Source organism: Stomoxys calcitrans, chromosome 1 (genome assembly GCF_963082655.1).
Source record: "Stomoxys calcitrans chromosome 1, idStoCalc2.1, whole genome shotgun sequence".
Taxonomy (NCBI): Eukaryota; Metazoa; Arthropoda; class Insecta; order Diptera; family Muscidae; genus Stomoxys; species Stomoxys calcitrans.
Genome location: NC_081552.1, coordinates 252630646 through 252644136, shown reverse-complemented (window position 1 = coordinate 252644136; position 13491 = coordinate 252630646). Strand labels below are relative to the sequence as shown.

At 37.9% G+C, this 13491-nt stretch overlaps 2 protein-coding genes across 2 annotated transcripts in view; one reads left to right on the top strand and one right to left on the bottom strand.

Moving 5' to 3' along the window:
- Window positions 1-2275: 2275 nt before the first annotated feature.
- Window positions 2276-5098, bottom strand: LOC106089351 (probable ATP-dependent RNA helicase Dbp73D). Its single transcript, XM_013255183.2, has 6 exons — window positions 5041-5098; window positions 4837-4909; window positions 3392-4765; window positions 3196-3327; window positions 2950-3130; window positions 2276-2887 (listed from the first exon to the last, which is right to left on the bottom strand). Exons 2-6 carry the CDS (start codon window positions 4857-4859, stop codon window positions 2348-2350), a joined length of 2250 nt encoding a protein of 749 aa, XP_013110637.2. The 5' UTR covers window positions 4860-4909; window positions 5041-5098; the 3' UTR covers window positions 2276-2347.
- A 6399-nt stretch (window positions 5099-11497) lies between these two features.
- The window catches only part of LOC106089352 (myrosinase 1), a 52121-nt gene continuing 50127 nt past the window's right edge, over window positions 11498-13491 (top strand). The window contains exon 1 of the mRNA XM_059360378.1: window positions 11498-11880. Within this exon, the coding sequence (XP_059216361.1) occupies window positions 11813-11880 (68 nt within the window). The 5' untranslated portion in view covers window positions 11498-11812. The remainder of the gene's footprint in view (window positions 11881-13491) is intronic.

Below are 13491 nucleotides of genomic sequence, written 5' to 3'. Positions count from 1 at the left end.
ACTACCACCCCCCTCGGGTGTGCTAGCTGCCGAGAAGAAATTCCGAGACATCATTAACGCAGCAGCCGCTCGGTTTATACCAGCCGGTCGAATACCCCAAGTGCGGCCCAATTTCCCGGCGCAGGTAGTAGTACTCGCAGACGAGCGTAATGGGATTCTTGGTATGGACCCCACTAACCCCGGAATCAGCGAGCTGAATATAGAAATAAACAGGGTAGTCAGCCAACATAGGAGGAATTTGGGGCTGGAACACTTGAATGTACCTTAAGCGCCGGTGTAGGAAAGCTGTGGTCTACTGTTAAGTCACGGGCGGGGTGACAGGGTCTCAGTCACTTTTGGCGAAATAACCTTGACTGATCCGAAGAGATGCGCCAGGTTGTTCAACTGTCAATAGTATTGTGCGTCCCGAAAGTGACAGGGCAAGGAGGAGAGCCATTCGCCGTATTCGTGGTCTCCGAGCCGATGAACAGCCATCACAATTTACCGTGGACGAAGTAACGAATGTCATCCGTGGCGCCAAATCATCTTTACATTGATGTTGAAAAATCTGGATTCACCTGGAGTTGAATACCTTACTACTGTCCTCAACCTGTCTTTGAACACTCTTATAGTTCCCGATGTCTGGAAAATGAGCAGAGTGATCCCGCTACTGAAGCCTTGAAAGAACCCGAGTTTGGGGGAGTCGTACAGACCGATCTCCCTTCTCTGACCAGTGGCAAAGACGCTTGAGGCATTATTCCTCCCGAGCCTCGTAGGAGAGATTCCATTCGCCGAGCATCAACAAGGATTGCGAAGACTGCATAGCACAATAACAGCTTTGCATGCCATCACCGCACACATTTGTCGTGGCTTCAATCATCCCAGGCCATGTGATAGGACGGTCCTCGTGGCACTGGACCTATCGAAGGCATGCCAAATTATTTGAGGACATCGCCAACACGTCCCTCCAGCCAGGCCTGAAACAATGGGTCGCGAATTATCTGTGTTATTTGTGGAATTTAGGGATAAGAAGTCAAAGCACTGTAGAGTGAAACAGGGAGTTCCCCAAGATGGGGTGATTGATATCTCTGACACTGTTTAAACTTTACCTATCCTCCATTCCACCCCCTCCAAATGGCATAGAGATCGTATCATAAGCGGACGATTTTACGTGGCATCAGGCCCCCCACCCATTGTTGACATCTGCGATAGGTTGAACGTTTACCTCAACGAACTTGCCTCATATTACGCTGCGAGAAATCTGAAGATATCTTCCACCAAATCTTCAGCCACATTGTTCACTGCAAATAAGCGTGAGGTGAATACTGAGCTGCCTGTGATGGTCGATGGAGAAATGATTCCGACCGGCAAGTGTCCCAAAATACTTGGCGTCGCATTTGCCCGCTCTTACACATTCTCCCCACATGCCACAGCAATTTGCGGCAAAGTCAAAAGTATTAACAAGGTCCTCAAGTCACTTGCTGGCAGGACTTGGAGTGCAGACAAAGAAACCTTGTTGACCACGTACAAAGTAATTGGCCGGTCTGTGGTAAGTTATGCAGCGTCAGTGTGGTCTCGTCAACTTTGTAACACGCAGTGGAATAATATTCAGAGCTGTCAGAATTTCGCCCTTCGAACTGCGACGAGCTGTCTCCTCAGTTCTCATGTGGACCACCTCCATCAGGAGACAAAGATCCTACCAGTGCGAAGACATAACTACATGTTGTCTAAGCAATACCTTTTGGGCTGTTATCGCAGAGACCATCCAAATCATCATCTTGTGGATAGATATCCACCGCCCAGAAGCCTTAAGGTAGATCTACATGATTTAGAGCGTGAGGTTCAGCGCTACAAGAGAGAACCTCTAGATCAAGCGGCATATAAAACAGGTCTAGACAACATTCATGCAGACACGGTAAATGACTACCGGGCGAATGTAGTCCTTGGAGAACAACCGCCTCCCATTGCACCTGAAAAAATCGACCTCTCCCGGCCAACCAGAGCAGTTCTGACTCAATTACGTTCCGGCAGATGCAGCCACCTCAACTCCTGCAGAGAAAGGATTGATGCCGACGTGCAAGACGACGTAAACAATTACTTAAAGAATGGAGTTCTTGTAGAACATCAGCCAACACAACGACAAAACTTTGTAGCACCTATGTATACAGCCGCCTAAATCCCTATTGGTGTAGCATTATCGGCAACATCACACACAATCTGTTTATCGATCCTATTCAACTCTTAACGAGATGTTATACAAAAAATCAAAAGATTATTATTTTATATAATTTCCATGAACTAAATTATTTATTATAAAAATAAAATGTACAATTATGTTTACAATTTAAAAAAAAAAATTATTTTACGTTTACATGTCTCTAACCGTTTGCGATTCATTCGTTTTACCTTTAGATTTTTTCTTCTTATTTGCTTGCTTTTGTTTGAAATCCTTTTGGGGGTTTGTTGCTTTAGACTTGTCTGAGGTTTCACTATTCGTCAGTTTCATTTTCTTTACCTTATTCTTTTTATTTTTTTCCGAATTCTTCTTGGGGACTTTCAAATCGGGCTGCTCTTCCTTTTTGTTTAATTTTTTCGGTTTGAATTTTTTACTCAATTGTCTCTTGCTAGCCAATAAACGCTCTTGTTTTTTATCCACCTTGGCATGCATATCGAGAGTAGCTTGCATTTGCAACTTTTCCATAACAGTCATACTCGAGGTGTCCTTTGTTTCCAATTCTTTAAGTTCCCTAGCGCGATTCATTTCTAATATTCTGATACGTTTGTCCTTGGCAATCTTCACACGCAATTGTTCTAAAGCTTCTTGATATTTTCTGGCATTTAATTCTTCAATGGATGTCGATGATTGTTGCTCTTCGGTTATCACTTTGCCAACTTCGCTGAGAAGTTTCTAAAATTGGAAAACTTTAGTTGGAATTCATGGTTTTCTTCTGTAAATGTAGTACAACTTACATTGAAATTGTCTTGTTCAGGAGGTGAGACCAAAGTAATGGCAGTTCCTAATCTGCCAGCACGCGCCGTACGTCCAATACGATGTATGTAGGTTTTGATGTGTCTGGGAGGATCATATGATATCACAATATCGACATCCGGAATGTCAATACCTCTGGCCAAGGCATCGGAGCATATCAGTCTGTTAACGACATTAAGAAGAAGTTAAAGCAATAACAAAAAAAAAGCCCTAAAATAACTACCTACCCATTTATTTGTCCCTTTCTAAAGTTTTCCAATAACGTCTTTTTACCTCCTTGCATTCTAGAACTTGTCAGCTCATCTATGCGAATAGCATCTTCATCTTTATCAAATAAAGTCTTCAATACAAATGCCAACCTTAAGAGAGAAAGAGAAACCGGTACATAAAAAAGTTATTTAACAAAAAATAAATTGGACATACCTTCCAGCTGCCTCCACACTGTTGGTAAAACACAAAAACTTTTTCCAATTGTTTTCCTTTATCAAGGCATACAATGTCAAAGGTTTCAGACGGGGTTGAGTCACACAGAATTTCTCGGTTAATTCAGCTGGTGTTGTGTACTTGCCTATGAAATCTCCACCTCTTGCCTCTGATGCCTTTTTCTCGGCATGTTCCACGAATTTGTTTTGCAACTCTTCCAAATTGGCCAAAACCGAAGTGAACAATATTGGCTGGAATAAGCGTATATTTTGCAACTTTTCCGGATCTTGTGACAATGTGGCTGAGAACAAAAGCTTATGAGGTTGCAGATTTGTCCATGCCAATTCCAACTCATTATAGCACAATGGCGCCGCCTGACCAGATAGCAGCTGATCTGAAGTGGTTCGTACATGAGCATGCAAATGATAAAGCCAATTTTGGAAAACCGCATCCATTATACGATCTGCCTCATCAATGACCAAGAACTTTAGATTTTTCAAACAGAAACCTTCGGTGCTGTGTAGATGCTCCACCAGACGGCCTGGTGTAGATATCACAATATCTACCTTGGAATACCATTTGCCCTTATACATCTCTACCAGTTTTTCTTTTTCCATTGCTATGGGCGTTAGATTTGAAAGTAAACACACATTTAGATCGGTTTTCTCACAAAGCTTTTTAAAGACACGAAAGACCTGTAGGGCCAACTCAGCAACCGGCAGCATAACTAGAGCTCTTATTTTACATTCTGTACGTTGTGCCAGTATTTGTACAACTGGAATAGCAAAGGCCAATGTTTTGCCACTGCCTGTTGGTGCCGAAACACAAACATCCCGGGGTCGAAAAGGAGCAGGTTTTGTGTGAGCCTCCAAAATCCAGGGCACTACAGCTGTTTGAACTGGAAATAAGCGAGTAATCTTCATTTCTTTAAGGGCACCTCGCACCTGGGATGACAAAAATTTCGCTTGTTGCAAGCTGTCTTCAGGCTCTTCAGATGTAGGTGCCACGCTAGTTGAAATAATAGTAGGATGTGCTAACCATGAAGGTAAAATGGCATGGATTTTTTCACGGTTTTTCTGGTCTTTGTCGTCACCCAGAACTTCAAATGTGTTGGCGGCAGCAGCTTCGTTCTCATCTTGTTCATAACGGACACCTTCATTGATAATGTCCTCCTGCTCCGCGGCAGATTCTACTTCCCCTTCGTGCTCAACATCCTTGGGCAGAGTAGTAGTCTCTTCTCGTGGTGTATCTGCAAGCTTTTCCTTTATCTTTTTTGTCTCTGAATGTCGCCTTTTCCGTTTTTCCACTTTTTTCAACAATTTTTGAAGGATTTCATTTTCATCGCTTTGCTTTTTATCCGGATCTTCGTCATAGCTGGGAAGGAAGATTTCGAGAGTCTAGTTAATCTGGCAAAATATTGGAATTGATAATTCATTGTTTATTACCGTTTTACAGCAAATAATTCCATTATTGAATGTTGCACGTGCCGAGAGCATACGAGTTGCCACCAGTTTGACTCTGAAAAAGTGCGGCAGGCATATCATAGCAGAAAATTACCCAAGAATGGTGCAAGAAAAAAAATTAGCATAGAATTTATAGCAATCTTCTTTTTTATACTTAGGGTAGATAAATTTGACAGCTTATAATACCTAATATGTGTGTATCCCCTTTCTGCTTGATAATAATTGCAAAATTTTAATGAATAAAATTCCGTTTTAAAACGGTGTAAAAGTGTGGCATCTTTATTTGAAAACAGAGTTGTTTAAAATTCCGAGTGTACTCAGGGTACATTTAACAAGGTAATGAATATAACGTTTATCATTTTGAAAAAAATATGGCGGGTTTCTCGTAGAAAAAAAAATTTGGTTTCTCGTACACTATTAAGGCAATTTAGATGATAACGCAACATTACGCAGCAATCAGCAATTAGTGAGTGTGAAAGCGAAAAACATTTGGAGAGTTTTGTAAATGAGAGGTTGCATATTTCTTCTGGTTTTTCCCCCCACAGAAGTTTCTTACTCTTTTGCAAATTGTTACTGGATAAGTACGCGAACGGATGTGAACATTCGCAAGTTATTGGGCTTTTTAAAGCCATCTGGACGGTTGAACAGTAGTAACTAGAAGGCATCTTCCTTCTTCTGTTCCTGTGGTAGCACAATGGACGAAAACATCTAAGTGAGTCTGATGACAGACTTCCACTTAAACCTAACCTAACCTAAATACGCGAACACACCGTTATATTATTTAGCAATCGGTAAAATAAACATAGTCGTATTTATTTATCGGGAATCGCTAAGTGGAACCCATCTGCCGGTTAAGGTTTTTCGTTAGGATAAGCAATAAGCATATATTCAGAAAACCAAATTCCCTTAACCAGAAGAGTATCGGTACGATAAATAGTAACCGGAAAATGAGAAACCCGGCCTTTATGTGCAAAGTTACATGAACACCTATAGCTGAATTATTTCAACGTTTTAACATTTGTACATCAACATAAAAAGGAAAATTACGGCACTTTACAAACATCGGCTGGTATAATTTTATCTGCGTTATTGCCAAATATTTTTAATACCATTTGGTATTAATTAAATACCAGACGAAGGAGGCAAACTTGTTGTTTTGCTGTGTAATTAAAATATTTACGCCATCATAAAATATTTGTTTTAATTTAATAAAATGTTTTAATACAATTTGTGTGCATTAACAAGTTAAGGACGTAAATTGTGCTTTGTTGATGTATTCACAGGATGGACTTTTGAGTAAAATTTTTTTATTTTTGTTTTGATTTTCCTGTCAATCGATACGTCAAAGGCTTGACAACACATCTGTGATTTTTTCTAAAATCTTAAGGGGATATTTTATTTGATATTCCATATATTAGCAACAAAACAGTGTTATAAGGATGAAAATACAAACATTTGAAAAAGATAAGTTGTAAAACAAAGTTTTTTTCTAAAACCACTTTGACATATAAATTTACGTCGTTTGCCACTCAAGGTAGTTTCATTGGGGGTAGATTTTTGTTGTTGTGCTAATGACATTACCTCTTAATTGTACCATAATGTATTCATATATCAATCACTTCCTGGCAAGGTCTGTGTACGCCTATACAAAATTTATGTCGATAACAACATTTTGATATGAACATATAAGTTCACACAACTAGCATACCCCATAAGAGTGGCAGTATAGACTAAGTGTCTCATGTCACTTTTTATACACCGCACCGCCAGCGGACATATGGTGGTAGTTTTGATACATACGTCAATACGAAAAAGAAGAGATCAATCACCAAGGCGAATTTAAACATGTGGTCTCACGCGAACAGCTGTTAACAGACGGCCATGTTTGACGGTATTAAGATGTCAGATTTTTGTTTGCATTCTCTTTGTTGATATCTTCTTTTTCGCATATTCTCTGCTCATGTACGCACACGTATACACGCACGCACACACATTTTTTTGTGTGTGTTGGCAAAACGTCGGTCAGCTTGATGACAAGATGAAGGATTGAACCATATGATTTGTGGTTGTTGTACAAATGAGACCACCTTTTATTGTTTCGCCATGAATCACTTCTGGGAATTAATGGCCATGGAATCGATTGCTAAATACAAAGTCACGTTGTTATATTGTTTTTTTAATTAAATTAGAGGAAATAAAATAAGATTACAATTATTTTCAATGGTTTTTTATTTTGGTTCATAAGGAGTGGAATATACTAAAACTAATATCGGTATGATACAAAAATCAGTAACAACAAAGTGGAATTGAAAGCAATTCCAGTTCGGTAATAAAGCTATTACCATACGGTACTAATAATTTTTAATATTTTTCATTTCATTTTATTAATGTAATAAAGAAGTCAACAAGGCCCACTATTAAATATTACAAACATTATACAAAATATAGTAACGGCAATTTTAATAACGAATGTTTTATTTTACTACTTATAAACTACTCAACGTTGTAGAATTAAAACCCAATTGTAAACGAAAAAGGCTCCCCAGCCAGGTAACTCAGTAAAAGTAATAGCATAAGAAATCCCTTGCCAGCATGCAATATTTAAATTAGTACATTAAAAAAATTATTATTATTATTATATTATCTTATCTCCAATATATGCTCAGTAAGCTTTCTCTTAAAAACAAGCAAGTGAAAAATGTCGTAGTTCAATAGGCAATGTATTACAAATCCTAACAACTCGAACTATAAAACAACGTTCTGTAACACTCGTGGTAATAATATTTGTGGATTTCTACTTCAAATTTTTAATTTTATATTTCGTCCATACTATGCGGTATTATTTGTTACCATATGGTACTGAATGAGCTCGTTTGTTAGCAATTTTTCTCTGGGTGTACGGTGGAATCGACACTCAGGACTAACGAAAAGCATGTATTTTCGCTAGCTCTTCTCGCATCACCGCTAGTCTCAGCATAAACCACTATTCATGCATTTTGGTATAGAAATTAACATGGGCGGTTGACCCCTTATCCCTTTAGCTGTGACCAACGAAAGCGTCACCCACTTGGTTCTACATTAAAGGACGGACGGTGGTGCTAGTCCTCCCGAGCTGACTTATTGGTACTCCCAAGACATATTAATTTACATGTAGTGGCAGTTGCCCAACAACAAAATATTGAGTGCACTATCTGTCAAAATGAGTGATTAGTGTAACTCTGACTGTGTATATTACTAGTTCGCGTCATTTTTCGTTGTTCGTGTGTTGTGGTTCTGAACTATAATACACATACACAATCAACACTCTTAAGACAAGTGTAGCGTTTTCGCATCCGTGACTTGGCGAACATTTACATGCGTTTATTGGCTGAATATTACTAAACTATATAAAAAAACAATTTCTGCGGTTTACTTTGACACTTTCAGAATAAAATTGTAATAAGAGCCTATTCAAAAAGTAATTAAGTAATTATTAAAAAAACAGTTATTTTAATTTTAATTTTTCGTAAAAAAATCCATTTCGAAAAAAAGTGTAAAAAATTCCATTTGTCATAACAATTATTTATTTGCTTTTCAAAGTCCAGTAGCAGATAGGAAAAGATAAAAAATTTTCTTTTTAGCTTTATTTTTGGTATTATATATAGTGTTTATCTTATCCTTTTTTCAAGCACGATTTCTCTGGAACTATCTATACAAATAGAGTCAGTACTAGGCTTTACATCAATACCGGCTGATTTCATAACGAACAACACAGACAGGCAATAAGTTCTTAATAAATTACTTCCCTAATCCATAAGAGAAATGATTTTTAATTTGTTTACTATTAAGGTTCATCGAATAAAAAAGTGGTCCCATTTTTCATTTCTTTCCATTAGAGCAACCTAATATGTTATTACACGATTAATAAATATAAAATTTTAATATTTCCGTAACAATTAAAGGGAAAATGCTGTAAAAATCTAAACTGACATTAATTGCGAAAGTAACAGGTTGATTATGCCTAAAAGCGTGAACTTGTCACTGTACGGTCATTTTGTGCAATTTTTATCGGAGGAAATACATAAAACATGAAACAACGATACTGTTCAAAACGTCATTATACCATGTACATATATTCATATTAGCTATACTTTCGGTGGGATATCACATACGCTGACGAGGCAAAAAAATATTCACGCACGACTATTTTATGTCGACTCACGTTCAGGCGAATCACGGTTGAAAAAATATTTTTAAATGGAGCGAAAAATAATTCTTTTTTGCAAACGGCGGTGAAAATTAGGAGAAAAATTAGCACTCTGCTTACAATGAGGAAAATGGCATACAAATTATATTAGCATCCCTTGAAACCACTATGGCTACCATAACCGGCAGCATTTTTCTTTGTTTTATTGGTTTAAATCAGTGAAAGGGCCAAACTGTGTTTGTGAGTATCATCAAACATAAACTAAAGGGTGATTTTTTAGCTATTATATATTTTGGCAACAATGGTTTACACTGCTCACGCACGTTTCGTGTTTTGTTTCACTGTCAAACATCTTCAGTTTGGTCTATAATTCGTTGTTCGTCTTACAAACGAACAACGCTTACAAGTTATTGAATTTTATTATCAAAATGCGTGCTCTGTTAAGAAAGTTCATCGCACGCTTCTTCCATTTTAATCCTAGTACTGACTTCGACTTTTCACACAAACAACTGTCAAAATGCACTATAAAAATTTATGACCAAGATAATGCGAACACATTCCATACAAGTGGTACTGAGTTCTATGAGCAAACTAGTAGCGACATGTCGCTGAATCAGTATAAATTTCGCACAATTTTAAATGCAAATTTATTAAATGCTAACGAAATGGGCCGAATCAACTCTGCTTTTTTTTGTGTTTTGGCAAAGAAATCCGTCGGATAATTTAATAGGCATTTTTGCTGTGAATGAAGTCAGTACCAGTCACGGTTGCGCTACGATTCGCATCATCATCTTTGAAGAAGTATTATCCAATGATGCCACCAACCCATAAACCGCACCAAACTGTGACTTTTTCTGGATGCATTGCTAGCTCTTGCAATGCTTTTGGCTGATCTTCACTCGAAAATCGACAATTCCGCTTATTTACGTACCCGTTGAGCCAAAAATGAGCTTCGTCGTAAAATTGAAGAAGCACGCGGTTAACTTTCTTAACAGAGCATTTTGATAATAAAATTTAATAATTTGCAAGCGTTGTTCGTTTGTAAAACGACTCAAGGTTAAATTCGGTCTGTTCGTGTACTTTTCCAGTAAAAAATTGCCGGTAAAAATTTGCAGGATAATAAGAGCCATGTTACTCTCTTTAAAAAATTTCCAAGCAAAAGTACGCGAACGACTTCCAGTTGGTTGGTTTTTTATTTGCTTGCTTGGAAAACATTTTTTTTTAAATAAAAAATGCTGGCGATGCTTTTGAGGTATATTCTTTCGATAAACGTCAATTTATTGACCCGAGAGTGAAAAGGCTAGAAGGGGGTGCCATTCGTCGTATCCGTGATCTCCGTATCGCTGGAAAGCCATCACAAATTACCTTGCAATCCCATGGCAGCAGGTTGTACGTACCGCATTGGTCCGATGGAGTCTCTCATCGGCAAGGGCTGCCGCCTCAGTGTACAACACACTGCTACAACAACCGCACACGAAGCTACGAATGTCATCCGCGGCGCCAAGTCGCTGGTCCTAGACAGAATCTCTACACTAATGATGAAGAATCTGGATCTGTCTGGAGTCGAGTACATAACTGTACTCAGCCTATCCGAACACTATTATAGTACCCGGAAGATGGGCAGTCTGATCCCGCTGCTGAAACCTGAAAGGACACGAGCAAGGGGGAGTGGTACAGACCGTTCTCCCTTATCTCATTAGTAGCCAAGACGCATGAGGGAGTACTCCTCCCGCTCATCTCATTGGACAATTTCCTTCGCCGAGCATCAGCATGCATTTCGAATGCAAATTTGCACAAATTTTTGAGTTCCCGAACACAGCTAATATTGGGCATTATTTGGGCAAATTCCACAGCAGTGGAAGTTAAAGAAATTGAACCGGCCAATTTTAAATATAATTTTTACTTGTTACCTGTTGATTTCAGCAATAAAGTATTTAGTCCTTAAACTTAACAATTTTAATATAACATTTTCAGTTTTCAATGACTTTTTATTCCTATTTCTTTTTTACTTTTTATTAAAATAAAGATGAGTATAAAATTAAACCTCTTCGATTCTGTGGTATATAACTGTTAGTTCTCTTAAATATTCTTTTAAACTGTTTGTTTTGTATTGTAGCATAACATCTAAATTTTCACTATTCTTGGTTGAGGGGGCGAGTATTCATTTCTCAACTCCCCAATGTACTCGGCTTTTGCTTGCATTGTTGCTGTTTTCTTCTCTTTTGTTGGTTTAAAAAATGTGTTGGTGTTGGTAGGCCCTGTTGAATTTGTTTTTGGCCGTAGTGTTTACAAATTTCTCTATGAGCCGCTACCGTCGCTGACTGACTGACTTGTGGTGTTAAGAAAAGTAAACTCTCATGGTGCTTTGGTTGGTTGCTATTGGTGTAGTTGTTGTTTGGTATCTGTTTTGGCCCGCTCGCCAGCTTCTAAAGCCGAGGATATAAAAGCCTACTCGAAGTATTTACCAACACTCCGTTTGTTATCGCGTAAAATTCAAATCAAATTTTTAATCGCGCTGCAATTGCGTTGATCGTAGTCTTCAATCAGTCATCGTCGTTGTGAGTCGGTTGGTCGGTTAGTCTACTTTACGTATTCGCACGCGCCTTGTTAAAGTACGCAAAGCTTTGTTTAAGTGATTTTATATTTAAAAAAAAAAACAAGAAAAAACAGGAATAAAAACATAATAATAGAAACAAAGTTGGCGCATTAAAAACTCTACAAAAAAAAAAATATATACATACATATATATAAAAAAGGATATATTACAACACAATGAAGCCAAATTTTAAAATAATTTTACTAATTCATATAATAGGAGTATTCAACAGTTGCAACGCAATGTAAGTTTTATTGCAAAGAAAAATTTAAAAAAAATTATAAAAACCATTTGCATGATATTCAAATAATTCGCTCCGAATAAAAAAGGAGAAGTTACGTACTCTTGCATACTAAATTTGATCTTTGTGCTTATGCTTGCACAGGATTCACTGAATAAGGTTAAGCCAAGCGATCAGCCGATATACTTTTTTTTTAATGTTTGGCAGTACTTGGCATTGAGGATGTCAACTTGTTCTCTTTTTACATTCATTCTTTGTTTACGTTTTCTCCTATATGATGACATTTTCAATCGTCAGATTTGACATCCTTAATGATGTTTATGGGGCCTATCCACTTTGTGTTTTGCATGTGACCTAACCTTCTATTAGTGAATCCTGATGCTTGCACAAAGAGCGTTTGTTAAGAACAAGGAAACCAAATGCAGAATGTCAGAATCCCACTATTTCCCTAAAAACATATGTCATGAAAATTTGTGTACTGCAGAAGAAGATAGAATTTTGACATACAGCTTTCGACTACTGATTTTGTGGTTATATAAATCTCATGATGTGTAATTTTTTTTAATTAAAATCTTAGTTGCTATTAAAGGAATATTGAATTCAATCACAAATTCTTATATATAAAATTCAATTTGTGTTTGTTTGTTTGTCGGTTTCTTTGTTTGTTCCGTATAAACTCAAAAACGGCTGAACCCATTACCTTGAAATTTTCACAGATTGTGTAGGTTGGTCTGGAAGGAAGCATAGGCTATATAATTTTTTGATATCGGGAGTGGGCGGACCCTCCCCTTACCCCAAAAGTACTACTCAAAGATGAAAGTGGACCGATCGGTACAATATGGAATACAAATGAGTTTTACGAATTTCAGAGAGATTACGAATTTCATAATAAAAGTTGGGTCCAAGTACCTGGGTGGCCGCCCCAGCCTCAAAACCCCTTTAAATAGGTTTGTTTGACGACCATAACAATATGGGAATCAAATGAAAGGTATTCGGGAGTAGAATTAGGAATAGGCTTAAAAATTATTGATAACGGAAGGGGGTGGAGCCTCCACCGTTACCCCAAAAACACCACCCAAATTCTAAAGTGGGCCGATAAGGACAATATGGGTATCAAATGAAAAATATGCGGAAGTCGATAACGAATCTGGCATACAAATTCATGTCGAAGTATAGGAGGTCACGCCACCCCCATAAAAATGGCCAAAATGGGCACATTAGCCCATCACGGATATATGGGACTCGGTTTGTTTGTTCCTTATACGGAATTTGTATGCCAGATTCGTTATCTACTTCCGCATACTTTTCATTTGATACCCATATTGTCCTTATAGGTCCACTTTTGATTTTGGGTGGTGTTTTTACGGTAAATGAAAAACGGAAGAACCGATTTTCTTGAAATTTTCGCATATTGTGTAGGTTTGTCTGGAAGGTAATATAGGCTATATAATTTTTCGGTATCGGAAGGGGACGGACCCTCCCCCCTGTGCCAAAAACACAACCCAAAATCAAAAATGGACCAATCCGGACAATATAGGTATCAAATGAAAGCTATTGGAAAGTGGAATACGAATATGGTATTAACATTTGAGCCTAAGTACCCATCGGGCCCCC